At 39.8% G+C, this 18,438-nt stretch overlaps 1 protein-coding gene across 1 annotated transcript in view; it reads left to right on the top strand.

Annotated features, from left to right (window-relative positions):
• Positions 1 to 16,021, top strand: part of GTPBP1 (GTP-binding protein 1) — a 30,778-nt gene extending 14,757 nt beyond the window's left edge. The window contains exons 3-7 of the mRNA XM_065226410.1: positions 1,536 to 2,059; positions 2,147 to 2,530; positions 2,592 to 2,834; positions 15,181 to 15,399; positions 15,462 to 16,021. Of these exons, the coding sequence (XP_065082482.1) occupies positions 1,536 to 2,059; positions 2,147 to 2,530; positions 2,592 to 2,834; positions 15,181 to 15,399; positions 15,462 to 15,833 (1,742 nt within the window). The 3' untranslated portion in view covers positions 15,834 to 16,021. The remainder of the gene's footprint in view (positions 1 to 1,535; positions 2,060 to 2,146; positions 2,531 to 2,591; positions 2,835 to 15,180; positions 15,400 to 15,461) is intronic.
• The last annotated feature ends 2,417 nt before the right edge of the window (positions 16,022 to 18,438 follow it).

Genomic DNA, 18,438 nt, shown 5'->3' with positions numbered 1-18,438 from the left:
CAAACCAAAGGAAAAAAAAAAAAAAAGATGATTTGTCATCTTGTTATCACTTTGAAGACCATCTAGCACCATTTTATAGTATGGATACGTCTATTAACGTCTCTTTAAACTGTTCCCCTACAAGAGATTTTTTATAGTATGGTGCGTGTTGAGTAAATCAAGTTTTGGTGCGTTTTCCGTCGAAAATTGTGAGTATCAATATGTTTGCTTGAAAAAGGCCATCAATTCTCTATTACCATCAGCATGATACAACCTTTCCTAAGTAAATTCACTTAATTTCCACTTTCATCTTAGTGAAAATCGCACATATTTACCATTTTCTGAAAAATGCAGCTGCGCAGGAGGTAACCTCTCCCTGTGGGTGCAAACTTGTTATGCATAATTTGCCATGAAAACATCTCCGATTTATACCGAAATAATAGCAAATAGTTTTCAAACACGTTTTCTTACACGATTCAAGCAAAAGTTTCCACGGGAAATTATTAGTTTTTTCTTTATGGACCGATTTGCCCCAAAAAGCGTCTGTTTTACTTGGAAAATTTGGAAACTATCCTCCTTCTAGTAGTTCTCACTTCGAAATGTAGGTGGCGAAAGCTTGGAAAAGTTTCACTGCAAGACGCCAATAGCATGTGAGTGGAAGAGCAACCTTTCTTCATGATACACTTTTTCTACCTATTTATATAATATTTCTATAAGGCCTGTGGCGAAGACAACATATCAACTCTTCCATTTTCTCAAACGATAGGTATGAGACAGGCACATTCGCATCATCTGCCGCTCAAAGGTAAATGCTTAGAACGAATTGAATATCAAAGGTTCCATCCTCAGAAGAAAGGTGTGTGTATTTGCTCATTTTTCTATGCATTGCTTCCACCTTCGCTCGAGCGCATCGCTACCATAGAGGTAACTATAAGAGCAGAAGGTCCCGAAGAAACGTGCTCAACTTTTTGGCTCAGCTCTGATACTCTTTTCGGTCCCAAGCTAATCGATGCACCCATTGAAACATAGGAAAATCCACGAACCTCTAATTTTATCTGTCAAAGTTTCACACGGACTCAAAACAAACATAGTGTAGTACTAGAATTTAGACTAGAATGGGATACGTTAATCGATTTGCTTGGGACCAATGGGCTAGTCAAGTAGTGAGCCAATTTAAAATCGTTAGTTTCCACCGGTTGGCGCTACTGTGATTGTCGGTCAGATTCAGGCAAATTTGCCAGTCTTCTTGATATGTTGTTTTCGCCTGTGGACATGAAGCAGCCGATTTCATCAAGGAAGTTCTGTTAACAACCTGCATACTGAAGCATTATGAAGGTGATATGTGTAACTATGGGCAATCATCGGTGCAAATATAAAAAGATTAAACATAACTCTTTGCTTCAGTACCGTCAACCTCCATGTCCATGGAGAGGGAAATCCTCAATGTCATTTTCGAACTAAATACGACAATATTTCTTCGCTTAGCTTAGTTTTTAATGAACTGAAAATCTAAAAATTCGTGCGTGGACCACCCTCTATAATGTTTTTTTTTGTAGATGGCAGTGAGAGCGGCCTGGAATTGGAAGAGTATGCAGCATCATTGGCCACATTGCAAGCATTAGCAGCAATGTTAAATGCTGACTGTGTTGAACTACGAACACGAAAAGGTGAAAAAGGATTGACGGGACAATACTTGGTCCGCTCAAAAGTAGACGATAATGATTTTACAGAGATACGCGTGGCTGTGGTTGGTAACGTAGATGCTGGAAAGTCGACACTTCTTGGTGTTTTGACACACGGTGAATTGGACAACGGACGAGGATTTGCCAGACAACGGCTATTTCGCCACAAACATGAAATTGAAAGCGGTCGAACTAGTTCCGTTGGTAACGACATTCTCGGATTCGATAGTGTAGGCAATGTGGTCAACAAACCTGACCACGGTACCTTAGATTGGGTAAAAATTTGTGAGAAGTCAGCGAAAGTGATTACGTTCATCGATCTTGCTGGCCATGAGCGTTACCTAAAGACGACAGTTTTCGGAATGACTGGTCACGCTCCCGACTTTGGGATGCTGATGGTGAGAAAAAATATATATCATAATATATATATATATCATATCATAATATTTTTTGACAGTAATACCTATCATTTGTTTGAATTTTAGATCGGTGCCAATTCGGGTATAGTTGGAATGACAAAGGAACATTTGGGGCTGGCATTGGCTCTCTCAGTACCAGTATTTGTAGTAGTAACCAAAATTGACATGTGTCCGCCAAATGTTTTGCAAGAGAATTTAAAGCTGCTATACAAAATTCTCAAATCACAAGGCTGCCGAAAAGTACCAGTTATGGTGAAAACTGCCGACGATGTCGTTCTCAGCGCAACGAATTTTGTCTCCGAACGATTATGTCCGATTTTTCAAGTGTCAAATGTGACAGGCGAAAATTTGGAATTGTTGAAAATGTTTCTCAACCTTTTAACAGTCCGAACAACGGGAAACGATAATCTACCAACGGAATTTCAAATTGATGATACTTATGCTGTGCCGGTAAAATGATCAAATCAATATCTATATAATATTTGTGCGACCAAATAATCTACACTTTCAGGGAGTTGGAACGGTTGTCTCAGGAATTACCCTTCAAGGCGTGGTACATCTGAATGATGTTCTTCTATTAGGACCAAATCCGCTGGGAGATTTCCAATCAATTACGATAAAAAGCATCCATCGGAAGCGAATGGTGGTTCGGGAAGTTCGAAGTGGTCAAACTGCCAGCTTTGCATTGAAGAAAATCAAACGTTCACAAATCCGGAAAGGAATGGTGCTGGTCAGTCCAGATTTAAACCCACAGGTAAGTTTTGTGTGTGTTTTCTCTTGATGTAATGGTGTACAATGTCTTGAACATTATGGAAAAAGCTAGAATATCATAACAGTTTACCTATATTCGATTATAATATATGATATGATTGTGCTACATACCCCGAATGTCATTTCCTCGAATGTCGTTTCCCGTACGCCAGAACCCCGAATACCCCATTTACCCGAATACCATATCAAAAAGTACCATTTTCCTAACATAATTGAGAAACGAATGTATATCAGGTTGATAAATATAGATTATAAAACTATAGACGACGAATGGCGCAAGTGTTCTAATGCGCAAACATGTTTATTGTTGTTTTACATAACAGGCTGGATGAAGTGAAGCCCCAATGATGAACTATAGTAAGAAAAAATATTCAAGCATGGTCGTAACATTAAAAACATGAAAAAAAACATATATATTATTGTAACTCCTGCCGGCGAAAAACGGAAGAAAACTTTCGACGAAACCATCACGGGTGAAATGAAAGTCGAAGACAGATGCACTGTCGCTCATCACAAGTCGGTCCAATTTGCGTTTTTATTTAAACTGAGTTTTTAATGTGCAACTCTGTAGACTACTCTGTTACTGTTGGATACATAACTGTCAATCTGCAGCATACACCGACTTTTTTTTCATGGTTACATTTTTTCGATTTTATTTATCTGTGCTGATCTTTTGAATGCTCAGTTTTTTGGCACCGGTTCAATAATAATGTAAACAAACAGAAAAACTCGAAAGAATCGCTCATGGGAAAATCTCTATTGATAGTACTTATAAGCAACAGTAAACCATCTGCCATAGAAAGTTCATTTTTAAGTCGGGTTTCTATTACCCGTCAGACTGCCATCACTTATGCACCGCAATTTTCATGATGTTTTACTTAATTATAAAAAACGCCATTCCAAGAAACGGCATTCGGGGAAATGGAGTATATGTTTTCATCGTATTCGGTGTTATGGCGTTCGGGGAAATGACATTCGGTTAAATCTAGCACAACCATATGATATAACGGGTGTTCAATAAAAAATGAGAATTTTACATTTACATTACTCAATTACATTGAGTTTTCGTTATTTCTGGGTGTGTGTCTGTCTTCTCTTCTCCGCTGCTTTACACTTGTGCAGGGTGAAAAATAAGCCAACTTTGTGCTTGCTTGACTCTCACTTTGTATATTTCATAAAATCTGAACATTGCGCGCATTGAGTGACCAGATGACACCCCTGGATTTATTACACACTCATAAAATAAATCAAATATCCAGTGGAAAATATCCATGTGAATTTCACATAACTTTCATTTATTTATTTATTTATTTCGTCAACCAACGTAGACTAGTAAATATTCGAATACAGTTTTGTTTTCTTAAATTTATTTATTTATTTCGTCAACTTTGGACAAAAGGTTAAAAGTATAATTTTGTCTTTAATAAAAATTAAGCAGTGTCAGCTTTCCTATTTTTTATGAGTATTATGCCTTTTTACAAGTATGCAGGCTCGCGGCATAATCAAGAAATGGATGCGGTGTCCTCATCTGTTTATCCCAGAGGGCAGAAGAGGATCGCAGAACCTTGGGGAATTTCTTTTCTTTTTAGCGGTGTCCAAACCTGTGTATCCCAAGTTGGGCAGGAGAGGATCGCAATCCAAAGTGATTCTTTGATCGAAAGTATCTGGCTTTATTAATCAACTGCTTGGGTTTATATACGGAGTTATTGTCATAATACATTTTACAAGTTGTTGCATTGGCATGGTGTGATTTATATTTAATTACTGTAGGCAAAGTGAGATGCCTATAACGGTGTGACAATTCTATGTTTGTTTCATTGATGTCAATGTGCTTGCTAGGCTATTAGCGTATTGAAAGATGTAACATGATCCGCGCATTCGGGTTCGCTGTTCAGGGTGTAGGAAAGGTAAATTAATAATTCTGTTTGGCAAGGCTATGGTATAAGTGAACGCTACTGACGTGAGTGCAATTGCATGATATGCATTTTTCTGTCTTATCGGCAAGTTTAGTAATTTCAATTCTTACAGTGGCGTAAATGATTTTAGCTACATATGACATAATGCTACATATGACATAATACCTTATGGTGTAAAAATATTGTTTTAGTTTATGCCGAGTCATTGTAAAGTCAATGGTTTCGCAGTATTGATTGTAAGAGGCCATCATGCGGTTTAATGGCCCATATTTTGCATAATTTGTGCGATAATGTTTTATGGCAAATAAATTTCGATTTCGGGCTTGCCGAGTAGGTGCATGCGGAAATTTAATTTTGATAAAAGTTCTTCTTCGTGCGTGATTGAAAAAGGAGACCATACAATGCTGCAATATTCCAGTATTGACTTCACATAGGCAACATATAGCGTTTTAATTGTGTATGGGTCCTGAAAGTTATAGCAAAAGCGCTTGATAAAGCCTAGCATGTTATTTGCTCTGTGAATAATTGTGTTGTAATGGTCTATGAAAGTTAGTTTAGAGTCTAAGATAATTCCTAAATCCCTAACTCTTTCACATGTTACTACATTTTGATTTCCTAGTGCAATTGACATATTTGAAGTTGTTCTTTTCCTGCTAAATGATATTAAGTTGCATTTTTTTACATTCAATTCTAGTAGCCTTTTTTTGCACCATATGTAGAATATGTGTATTTCATTCCGGAATATATTGATGTCTTCTTCATTTCTTATTTCCAAAAAGAGCTTCATGTCGTCGGCATAAATAAGCAATTTAAGTTTTTTGAGAATGAAAGAAATGTCGTTTACGTATAGAATAAAAAGAAGAGGTCCCAAATGAGAGCCTGGGGGACGCCTGAAGTGACTTGAATTTGACTCGATTTCTTTCCGTTGAATTTAATTATTTGTTGGCGGGTAATATAAAATATGATTCAAGCCATTTTAGGAGCCCTAACTCAATTCCAGTTTTAATATTAAATATGATTCAAGCCATTTTAGGAGCCCTAACTCAATTCCAGTTTTTTGCAATTTAAAAAGTAGCATTGGTATGTCTATGCGGTCAAATGCCTTGCTAAAGTCTGTATAGAGAGCTTCTACGTGGTTTCCATTATCCATTGCATTCAATGAATAGTCTATAAATTCAAGTAAATTTGTCGAGGTCGAGCGACCCTTGAAAAAGCCAGTAATTCTATTTTTGATTTGGAGAAATAATTTTTCGTTGACAATTGCCTCGAAAAATTTAGGAATGCAAGAGATAATGGCTATACAACGATAATTACGTACGTCAGATTTTCGGCCAGATTTAAAATAGGCACTAGGAATGAGCTTTTCCAAGATTTTGGGAAGGTTCCAGATTCCAGGGACATATTAAAAATACAGAACAATGGAGACATTTAATAAATACTGGAGGAATTCCGTCAGGTCCAGGACCTTTTGAGGCGTCTAAATTTTTTAAAGCCTGCAAAATATCCTGCACTTGAAGTTGATTAAGGCCAATGTCCCTTGAAAATTCTGGAAAAAATGCAAAATAATCGCAAAATGTCGTAAAGATTTCTTGAAAAAATTTTGCAAATAGATTGCAGTTTTTTCCGAGCTATCACCGACATTTTCGTCGAGATGCATTATTGAAGGAAAATTGACAGATTTTAATTTGGTTTTTACGTAATTAAAGAAGTTCTGTGGACAAGGACTTTATTTCATGTTTTGTTTTTGCATTATATTCTTCAAATGAAGTACTGGTAGCTTAATTCAGTTGATCGCATATATCCAAATAAATTAATAAATTATTACTACTATTGTGTTTTTTTTTTTATAAATTTTATGTGCTTTTTGCTTCCGATTTTTCAAGTTTTTTATTTGTCTGTTATACCAGACTGGATTTTGTGTGTTTCTGTTGCGTTTTTTTTTCTTCAAAGGAATTTCTTTCGAAGTTATTTCTGTTAAAATTTTGTAGAACACGTCTATACCAATTTCGACATTTTCTACATTCCTTAAAATTAATTGCCAATTGACACTGTTTAATTTAAATTTTATTTTTTCGTTGTCTGCTAATTTGTTCAAAGACTTCTTCGTATTCGCAGTCGTCGGGTCTTTGGTTTTCATGCACAAATAAAGAATATTCAATTGCTGTGTGAAATGCTTCATTTTTCCACAGTGGATTTAATGATTCGGTCACACAGAAACCTTCGTAAAAAGTCCAAATAGCAATTTTGTTGGTTTTTGATGTGGTTAATTTGGTTCAGTCCTAAATTAGCAGTTTTGTCAAAAATGAACTGCAATGTTTCATTATCCCCAACGACTGGGAGTAAGATGCATTCTTTTTCAGAGTCCAGAATGAAGTCAGCATGGCGTTGATTAAAGTCTCCATAGATGTGAACTTTAACCTCAGCTCAGATAGAATTTGTTCAGCACTTTGGAAGAAGGCTTCATAAGTTCTTTTATGAGCATGGTCTGGTGGAAAATACACTGAGGCGAACACGTGCGTTTCACCGGCTATGTGTGATTTCACCCAAATATGCTCAAATTCTGTAAATTTTGGTGTAAAGAGATGAGTTCTTAGTTAAAATTGGCCGAAAGAGCTATAAGGACTCCACCGCCTAACTTCTTCTGAGTTGCATGAAAATTTCTGTCGTCTCTGAATACATTAAAGACATTTCCAAAGATTTCTTCACTTTCCACGCTTTCGTTCCAGCTTGTTTCAGTTGCCAGAATGACCGAGAAGGATGAGCATAATAAATTTTGATAGATTTCCTTCATTTTAGCTGGGCTTTTCAAGGTTCCCCCAAACTGGCGCGTTTTTTCCGCCGCGGCAGCGAATAATTCGCGGCGGAAAATTCGCCGCGTTTTAAATGCATGGCGGCTTACGGAAGCGCTCAAACCAACGCGACGAATCGACGTTGTTCGCGCGTTTTTGCAGCGTTTTTTGCGTTCTCTTTCGATTCGCTGTCTGCAGCGTTTTTGCCGCCGAAGTTGCGCGGTTTTTGAACCGAAAGTGATTTTCAGGTGATAAAAATGGCAAAAACGGAAATCTTAATAGATTTGGCTCGAAACTATTTTTTTCAAAGATGTCCAAACTTGTAAATTTAATTTACTACTCCCAGAAATTTGATCAAGATCTAAGACTATCATTAAAATTTCTACAATATTCCCATCTACAAAACTCCCTGAATCCCTCCGAAATTCTTCAAATTCTATCAGAAAATTCCTTGCTCTACTTGGAATTCGCTCAACTTGTACAAAGATCGGTAAACTGCTATAAACTCACTGCCCTTCAAAGAAGCTTCCGGAGGAGAAATCTAAGGTATTTGTGAGGATAGTAGACCCACGATTTGTACAATTGCATATGCTATGCTAAATTTAAGGAATATGTTAGTAGAACTACATTTATTTATAAGGAGAATTTAGAAATTGTAAGTTGAATTCAAAGGAAAGGAGAAAATCCAAAGCGATTTTAGAAATAAATTCAGTTCTGAGATTAATTCCATTGAATTTTTAGGAGTATGACAAATGAATTCAAAGGTGAGTTCCAGAGAAGCATTTAGCCGAACTAAAAAAAAAATCTTGAGATAGTTCATCTGAAATATCGGGAGAATACTAAGAGCTCACAGTTCTTCGAAAAAATCTAAAAAGATACCATCATTCTCAGAAATTATCGTAGACACCCAAGACTTCAGTATGATCATTCTTCTGGAAATATGCAACAGCTCAACACGCCACAGGTATGAAGTTCTTCACATTTCCCTGAAGTTCTACGAAATTCCTTGATACTCTATGAACTTCCTTGAACTTTCACAAATTCCTCGGAAGATATGTTTTTCAATCTTCAACTTGAATTTCTTTGATGATCTACACGGATAGAAATCCCCTTATACCTTTTGGCAAATTTCCATTGCTGATTATTCATAAAATGTATAAGTCAACTAATAAGCAGACGCCTTGCAAAAAGTTAATAAAAATCATGTGTCAAATGAAATGTATAAATGGTCACACATACCGTTTATGCATTCTTATAGGACGTATGTGGTTTGTCTTATGGAATGTATAAGGCTGATATTTTGGCCAAAATATATAAGTGAAACACATGAATAAAGTAATTAATTTTCGTTTCGTGTACGAACTTTCCTGAAGTTCTGTGAGCTTCCCTTATGTTTTGCAAATTTCTCTCAATCTCTCTCTCTATCAACATTTCTGAAGTTCTGTGAACCTCTTTGAAATTCTGCAAAGTTTTTGAAGATCTACGAATTTTCCTAAAGTTCTGCAAACTTATCTGAAGATATACAAACTTTCTGTAAAGTTTTGCAAATTTTTCTGAAGTTATGCGAACTTTCTTGTCTATGAAAATTCCCGAAGATCTGCAAATTTTTCTGATGATATGCATTTCTGGGGATGTTAAGTTTTGTATTTTTTTTCTAAAGATTGACAAAATTTCTTTAAAATTCTATGAACGTCCGTGATCACCAGTGGTGAGAAATCTGTAATATCAAACAAAACTGTAACTAAAATGAAGGAAATTGCCAAAATACTTCAACGCATTTTCCTCTGCTTGTAAACAAACTAGCAAAAGCGCCTCTTCTTCATCCGACGACGAATCCATTGCTCACGATCGCTACGATGCTGCGAAAAAACTGCCGCTCCGGTGTGGGTACCCACGCGAATTTCGCTACCGCGGTTAACGCGATTTCTTCGCTACCGCTGCCGCGGCGTTAATAACGCGCCAGTTTGGGGGGACCTTCATGCGATAGAAATTTTGACAATAAATCAAAATTTCAGTCGCATTCTGTTTATGTGAAGAAATTGTTGGAAGTACTTCGGTTGATAAAATATTTTCATTATTATTATTATTTACACTTACATTTCTATTTTCTTCTGAAAGTGTCCGAAGAGTGTTGTCGTTTGATGAAAAGGTTCCTTCCGAAGTGTGCGTCAATGTCGATGAAAATTTTGGGTGCTGTAGAATTTATATGCGGCTTCCCGTGTGTGCTGCAGTCGTTGTGTGCGTTCACTAGATAAGAACGCACGGTGTGATTCCAGGTCTGCCAGGGCGTCAATGCGTGGGATTCCAAGTTCTTCGTGGACGTCCAGGAAAATTTCGCGCAAAAGTTGTGTGTCCGTTGGTAATCCTTCGGTTGCTAGCATTAAAGTTGAATTTGTTTTCCTTATTCCGCGGTCACAAAAATTTCGCGCAAAAGTTGTGTGTCCGTTGGTAATCCTTCGGTTGCTAGCATTAAAGTTGAATTTGTTTTCGTTATTCCGCGGACATAAAAATTTCGCGAAAAAGTTGTGATTCCGTTGGTAATCCTTCGGTTGCTAGCATTAAAGTTGAATTTGTTTTCGTTATTCCGCGGACACATACTGAAGGCGGTTGGTTATGCAGGAAAGCCAGATAGGTTCGCACAGTATCCATGATTTTAGGGTCCCGCAGGCGTGCCTTCAAAAAGCGTCTGTCACCGGCTGCAGATTGTTCCGTAAGCCTTACGACAGGCGGGCGCATAGGAGTGGTGGGTCAGGTTTTTCTGTGCGGAAAGGGTTAATAGTTTAGAGACGATGACGAAACAAAACACGCGGTTTTAACTTTTCCCGGTTTTTTATTCGTCTCCGAACGTGTCGGTTGTTGAATTACAATTGCTCTGGCTTTCCTTCTAACTTGCTTTCATACCTACTTTCCACATTCATAATTTACACACATACACTCAAACATACAGGAAAACGAAGCGCAATCAGACTTGTAGAACACAGAGATTGACAACTCAAACATAGTGCAGCCAATTAGCCATAAATCGTAAATATTTATACAACACACAAAACCAAAATACTCAAAACACTACAACTCGTTCATTCCTGACCAATGATCGTCTCGATCATTCATAAGTTATAAAAGACGATTACCCGCGCCTCACTCGGGGTTAGTAACACATACACAAACACAAAACTACATAAAGTTTGACAAGTGTTGCTTTGTCCATCAGTGCATCTCTTCTTTACAAGGGGTCCTCCAATCTGCCCAACTCTTAATTCGAGCAGCTTCAATTATGCCATCATAAGGAAGTTGGGATATTTGGCAATTCTCAATATCCCGAATTACGTAACGATCATTTGGTAGTACTTTGTGTATACGGTAAGGCCATCGATACTTAGGAATAAATTTCTTGTTGGTCCCAATAATAGTGTCAACATTACGTATTACAACGTATTCACCTTCAGAGTATTTGGAGTTGTATGTCTTTTATCAAAAGAGGCTGCATTCTTACTCTGAGAGTCTTCAATATGACGAGAAGCAGCTTCACGTACTGTAGTTAAATCCCGAACTACTTCCGAATTTGACCTATCTTCCAAATATTCAGACAGACCATCGACTTCGCGCCCTCTTTGATGGACTCCAAACAGAAGGACAGAAGGAGTTTGATGCGTACTCGACTGAACAGAATTATTCATAGCGAATTTCACTTTAGTCAGCATTCTAACCCAATCACCATGTTGAACTGGTTCAGAGAGTTTCCCTAACATAGATTTGAGGACACGGTTGACACGTTCTACCTGTCCGTTTGCCTGAGCAGACGCTGTAGCAACTTTTACGTGTTCTACGTTGTTTTCTAACAAATAGGCTCCAAATTCCAATGAAGTAAAACACGATCCTCGGTCACTAATAATTCTACGAGGGCGACTATAACATTCGAAGTATCTATCCAAACAGGCACACACCTCTCTCGTACTTGTGGAATTTACAGCATACAACTTAACAAACTTCGTAAAAGCATCAACAACAACCAAGATATGTTTCCTTTTAGATCAATGTGGATAGTATCAAACGGAACAGGTTTCTTCGGAATGCTATGTAAAACACGACCCCCATCGGAATTTGAATCAGAATACATAATACAACGGACACAGTTTTTAATATAATTTTCAACTTTGTCCTTCATTTTCGGAAACCAATAATGCATTTTCAATTGATCCAAAGTTTTCGAAATACCCATATGACACAGTTTCCCACCTTCCATTTCAGAAGGAACGTAAAACAGAAGTTTTGCATTCGGTAAACAGCGGTAAACTAATCCATCATCCAAGGCAAAATTCATAACTAATCCTTTTTCCAGTTGTTCTCTTAATTTGAGAATTGTTAGGTCACGCCCTTGTGCCAATTGCAATTGGAAGTCAATATCATCTGGACTGACAGCAGAAACAAACTGACCAAAATTTGTGGGAATACGGCTTAATGCATCAACGTGATTCATAAACTTGCCATTGTGGTGTTGAATAGAATAATGATAGTTTTCTAACTCTAAAGCCCAATTTTGGCATTAATACTTTTCCTGTTCAGCGTCATAGCTAGGGAATTGCAATCGGTAACAATCCGGAATGGAATACCCTCTAGGTAAATTCGGAACTTACGTAAAGAATAAATTATAGCCAATGTTTCCAATTCGAAACTATGGTAACGAGATTCTGCAGAAGTTGTACGTTTAGAAAAATAAGTAATCGGATGTAGCTTGCCATCATCTTGTTTCTGCAACAATATTCCACCAAAGCCTTCGGAACTGGCATCACAATGTAATTCGGTTTCACGCGAAGGATTGTAAAGTGCCAAAACGGGAGTAGAAACTAGCTTATCACGTAATGTAAAAAACGCCTGTTTGCATTGTTCGTCAACCTTAAACTTAGAACCAGGCTTTATTAAGTTGCGTAATGGTAACGAAATAGATGAAAAAGATGGAACAAAACGACGGAAATACGCAAAAAGTCCAAGACGCTTACTCATCTGTCTGGCATCTGACGGCAATGGCATACTTTTAATGGCCTCCAGATGTGAGTTGTTCGGTTTGATCCCCTTATTGCTAACCGTAAAACCCAAAAGCTCAATTTCTGTGAAACAGAACTGGCATTTTTTAATTTTTATCTCCAATCGAAACTCTGCCAACCTTTTAAGAACTCGTCCTAATAAGTCCAAATGCTCGGAAATCGTATTAGTGGCCAAGGTAACATCGTCCATGTAACCCACAATTGATCCATCTTTTATAAATGATCCGTTTATTGATGACCTAGAACCATGTTGATTATCAAATTCAACTCGGAAAGAGCTGCGTTCAATTGATTGTTGGGATTATCAGCCGGTTTGTCCCGACGGAAGTCGTCTACTAGTGCCACTTCATCCTTGTCGCGTGGTGCTGCTTTAGGGAAATTCTTGATGATGTGATCAGCAGAGCCACAACGGAAACATGATCCTGGCTCTCGACGAGGCTCTGTACAACGAGCGGAAATGTGTCCTTTACCATTTTAGCCGAAAATCTGCATCTCCTCCCACAGAATCACAAGCACGTTTGAAGTCATTCAGCCATCTCTCGGGAACATACGACTCACTACCAGCAAACGATGGGGCAAGGCACCTTACATCCAATGACATTTACATAAGGTCTGGGCCACCAGGGAGCTTGCTGGTATTAGAAGCAAAAATGTTGTAAACATTGCTGAACATCTGCGAACAGATAGAAATACGTCACTGCCAACATACTGAGAACAGATAGAAATACGTCACTGCCAACAGCTGTTTCGTGTAAAAAGATAAACATTGCAATAAAATACGAACACCACTAAACAATTGCACATTTCACTAACACCAATAACCCCTTTGGCCCAGACCTTATATAAACGTCATTGCCTTACATTCTGATACTCTGGTGGTCGAACAAACAATAACTCGTTGCCAGCCAGTTCCCGGCGCAAGTCGGCGATTTGTTTTTTCTTCTGGAGAATCCGGATCTCTTCGTCGAGCGCATCCTCTTCCTCCTCGTTGTCTCCTGTTCCTTCTCCTCCATTGCCATCTTCCTCATGGTTCTCAACACGATTAGCCCGATGGCTGTCGTACAAAGCTCGCAGAAGGCGAATGGTTGCCATCTCCGGAACTTCAATTTTGCGTGCCTGCAACCATTCGAGAAGGTCTTCTTTATTCAATCGCGTCGCCATTATCAGCAGTATCGGAATGCAGAACGAATTCCACGTCGTCGTCGTCGCTGTTGTCGTTGTTGTCGTTGTTGTCGTCGTCGTCGTCGTTGTTGTCGTTGTTGTCGTTGTAGTCGTTGTTGTTGCTGTTGTTGTTGTTGTTATTGGTGTTGTTGTTGTTGTTGTTATTGTCGTTGTTGTTGCTATTGGTGTTGTTGCTATTGTTGATGGTGTTGTTGTCGGAGGTGGCGTTGTTGTTGTTATTGGTGTTGTTGCTATTGTTGATGGTGTTGTTGTCGGAGGTGGCGTTGTTGTAGCGGCTTCATTCATTTCCTTGGATGATGTTTTTGGTACTGTTGGTGTGGATTTGTTGTTGTTTTCGTCGTTTTCTGCTGCGTTTGGCTTTTTCAGCAGCTTTTTCCTGCAACCTGCGAGTCCGTTGTTTTGAGTCAAATTTAGCTCCTGTTGATGAATTTGCATTGTAAAACTCAGTTTTGATAAAAACTGCTATGGGACCGATAGGAATATGAGGAATATGTCATATTGGTTCAGTGTGGGGTGATACTTGGCATCCATCGCCAGAGTGACAAGAAAACACACCCACACAACGGCCCCGGACACAATCGGCAAGCTCGCCAAAAAAGCTTTCCTTTCCCGCTGAGGTCGTATGCAACATATCTATGGGAGCTCTTCGAAATCATCGTCATGTCATGGATTCTTTTGCAACGTATCGGGTGAGAACTTTGCTTAATTTTTCTCTTAACTTTCATTCCATTACATTGAAAAATCCACCAGGGCACTCAATTGAAGCAAAATGGATGGGGAGAGTGGTTATGCCAATTCCCTATCTTTAATATTTCGTAAATAGAGGGCGGACTCTTCTTCCCACTAATTGGGGCATCCTACTGTTGAATCGCTTGTTTCTTCACCGGTTATATCCGAAAAACTTCGAGATTTGGGCGTAATTGCACGTTTATTTTATACATTTTCTAGTGTTCCTTCCGGAGATTTCAAATCCAAATACAACAATTTAAATTATTAAGATGATGTGATTATACACTACACTAAATTAATTGTGAAAATATTTACCAAAACAAATGACTTACCTATAGGTACGAAGTCTCATGCTTTCATGAGTGGCACACAGGCCGAACATTGAGGTGAAATTCAAATGAAAGTTGAATAGCCGTTGTTAGTATAAGCGCACTGAAAGCTGTTTTACACCGCTATCAGGAATCAGAGCGATTTGAATACCAATCGAAAGAACACTGGTTTTCGGGGAAAAGTCGTACAATCGTGAAATAGCACTCCATATATTTAACAATTGCTTAAATACTCTTTTTCGATTTTATCATATTTATACTCCAATGACGTTACTTGTTTTCGTTTTGATTATATTCCTATTGGATGAAATAACCAGTTATTTCTTTTATCTACGATTGCAGGCATGTTGGGAGTTCGACTGTGAAATATTAGTTTTGCATCACCCAACAACAATATCTAGCAAATATGGACGTTGGTCAGCTATGGTACATTGTGGCAGTATCAGGCAAACAGCACAAATCCTACAAATGTCTAAAGAGTGTCTTCGAACAGGTGACAAAGCAGTTGTACGTTTTAGATTCATCAAAAATCCCGAATACATGAAGCCTGGTCAACGGATGGTAATTGTACAAATTAATCTCCATGTTTGTCTCTAACACTTTGCTTATTCCACCTTTGTTAGGTTTTCCGAGAAGGGCGTACGAAAGCTGTAGGAAATGTGATAAGTCCCCTCTACACGCCAGGCTCTGTGCAACAACGCACAAAGCCGAATAAAATGCAAGGTCGGAATGTAACATCAGCTTCGCAATCAAGTGCTCAGAAACCACTATCGAAAAGCACAAGCGAATCTGTTACGGCACAAACAAGCTTGGCTGGTAGCTCTGTTGTACTGGACATTGGTACTGATAAGAGAAATAATCGTCCAACTAATACACATAAAAAACATCGAGGAGGACTTGCGGCCAACTTGGGCGCCGATGTACAGGAAACATCAACGTCGTCTCAGCAAAGCGGTGCTTTCAGCAACGAAACCATTTTTGTTGCGTCTAATTGATTGAACAAGCTCTTAAGAAATGAGCGAAGCCTGTTCTCATGTTCTGAACGTTTAATTTTTTTTTCATTTCTTAGAACTCAAAACATTCAAAAATTCTTTTTCAATGCCACATCAGATTTTTTTGAACTTTGAAATCACTTAAAATATGTTTTATTTGTTGAACTAAAGAGAAGTAAATGGTTTGTCAATAAAAGATCCTAAATACACAAGTTTATCGGCGTTTTCTTTTTTAAGTTTTTGATACCTAGAAAGATTATTATTATTTTTTTTTTTCAATGATCGGGTTTGATGAGAAAAATTTTCAAGTGACTACGATGCCGGACGGATTAGTCTATGGTGATCAATTGAACACCGGATTCACGTTATTGATTAATCATAATCTTCTTGAAAATCTTTATGGTTCGGTAATCGCTGGCCTGTCTTTGTCTATGTCTTCCTCTCATTCGTACGACAGTTTTAATGTCTGGATGTTTTCTTGTCTAATGTCATGATGTGTTTGTGTGTGTGTGTGTGTGTGTGTGTGTGTGTGTGTGTGTGTGTGTGTGTGTGTGTGTGTGTATGTGTGTGTGTTTTTTTTTTTTTTTTTTTTTTTTATAGTAAGGTTTAGGAAAGTTTCAAGAAGCCTGGCCTGTAGTGAAGGTGGCACGGTGTGGTATCCACTAGTTGCCTAGTGCAGCTCCACTAAAACCCATTCCTTACTCTCTCCTCTGCCTGGATCCCCCCGGGACCACTGTGAAGCGACTACTTCGGGGGGTGGCTGTGCTCATGCACTTGTCGTACTCTCAGCGCTAGCTGGCGTTGCTAGATCGCTGCTCTTCTCTCCATTTACGCTGCAGCTCTGACATAATCTGTGTGACTGCCCTGCTGACGGCATTCCAAGAGTCCTCCTCTCGACACATTTCATCGACGACATTCTCCACGTTAAGGACGGGCATCTCCGTTCGCACTGCCTCGAACCTTGGACAGTCAAAGACCACATGCTCCGGCGTTTCATCGACGTTGCCACACTCCGGACAGAGGGGTGACGCTGCGTGTCCGAACCGATGCAGGTATTTCCTGAAGCAGCCGTGGCCAGACAGGAACTGCGTTAGGTGGAAATTGACTTCTCCGTGTTTTCTGTTCACCCAGGTCGAAAGAATCGGTATTAGTCTATGTGTCCATCTACCGTTCTCCGTCGTGTTCCACTCCTGTTGCCACTTAGCCAATGACTCCACTCTCACAACTTTCCGTACTCTTCCGGCTTCTCTCTGCCTGTAGCACTCACTGTCCTCCGCCAGGGTGATGCCGATAGAGATCATACCGGCGATAACGCATACTGCTTCCGACGAGATGGTTCTGTACGCACTCACGACTCGCATGGCCATGAGCCGGAACGTACTGCTCAGTTTCCTTTGGTTCTGCTTCGTTTCCAGCGCTGGAACCCAGGCTGGACCTCCATATCTCAGTATCGATGATGACACGCTGGCCAGAAGACGCCTCTTGCTACTGCTGGGACCAGCGTTGTTCGGCATGATTCTAGCTATCGCGTTGATGGCCTTCGAAGCCTTCTCACAGGCATATTCGACGTGGCTGTTGAAGTTTAGCCGGTCATCGATCATCACTCCCAGGTATTTTAACACACGCTTCGAGGCTATGGTGTGCTCCCCGACGGTGATTTCCGCCCGCTGTACCGCTTTACAGTTACTGACCAATAACACTTCCGTTTTGTGGTGGGCTATTTGCAGCTTCGCTCCTTTCATCCAGTTACCAATCATGTCGATTGCCTCGGTTGACAACACTTCCACCTCTTCCAGCGTCTCGCCTGTTACCGTCAAGACGACGTCGTCCGCAAAGCCAACGATCTCAACTCCTTTGGGCAGTTTCAGCGTTAGCACGCCGTTGTACATCCCGTTCCAGAGCGTTGGACCAAGGATGGAGCCTTGTGGAACTCCCGCTGTGATCCTAATCGATCTCTGTCCCATGTCTGTCTCGTAGACCAGAACCCGGTTCTGGAAATAACTCCTCAGGATCCTGCACAGGTAGTCAGGGACCCTCATTCTATGCAGTGCTTCGGCGATGGCCTCCCAGCTGGCGCTGTTGAACGCATTCTTGACGTCGATCGTTATGACGGCGCAATATCGATCTCCTCTCCGCTTCTGTTTGGACGCCTTTTCAGCTCTCTCGACCACTGTCCGAATTGCATCCACCGTCGATCTCCCTTTCCGGAATCCGAACTGCCTCTCCGACAATCCGTGCTCACTCTCCGTGTATTTCGTCAGCCTGTTTAGGATGATCCTCTCCAAGAGTTTTCCGAGTGTATCCAGCAGGCATATAGGCCTGTATGATGCTGGATCCCCCGGCGGTTTTCCTGGTTTCGGCAGCAACACTAGCTTCTGTATCTTCCACCTGTCAGGGAAGTGACCCTCGTTCAGGCATTTCTGCAGCACCATCCTGAACATGTCCGGGGATGACTGGATTGCCGCTTTCAACGCTACGTTGGGGATTCCATCCGGACCGGGAGCTTTCTTCACCTTCAATCCTTTCGCCACTACTACGAGCTCCTCGTTGGTGATTTCGACGTTATCTCCCTCTCTTTCTCCGTACGGTGTAGGTGGCCAGGTTGTTG

The sequence above is a fragment of the Ochlerotatus camptorhynchus genome, unplaced genomic scaffold (genome assembly GCF_037179485.1).
Source record: "Ochlerotatus camptorhynchus isolate MF236.1 unplaced genomic scaffold, CSIRO-AGI_Acam_v1.1 ptg000250l, whole genome shotgun sequence".
Lineage (NCBI taxonomy): Eukaryota > Metazoa > Arthropoda > Insecta > Diptera > Culicidae > Ochlerotatus > Ochlerotatus camptorhynchus.
The sequence above is the reverse complement of the archived record's forward strand: the minus strand, read 5'-3'. Positions and strand labels throughout refer to the sequence as shown.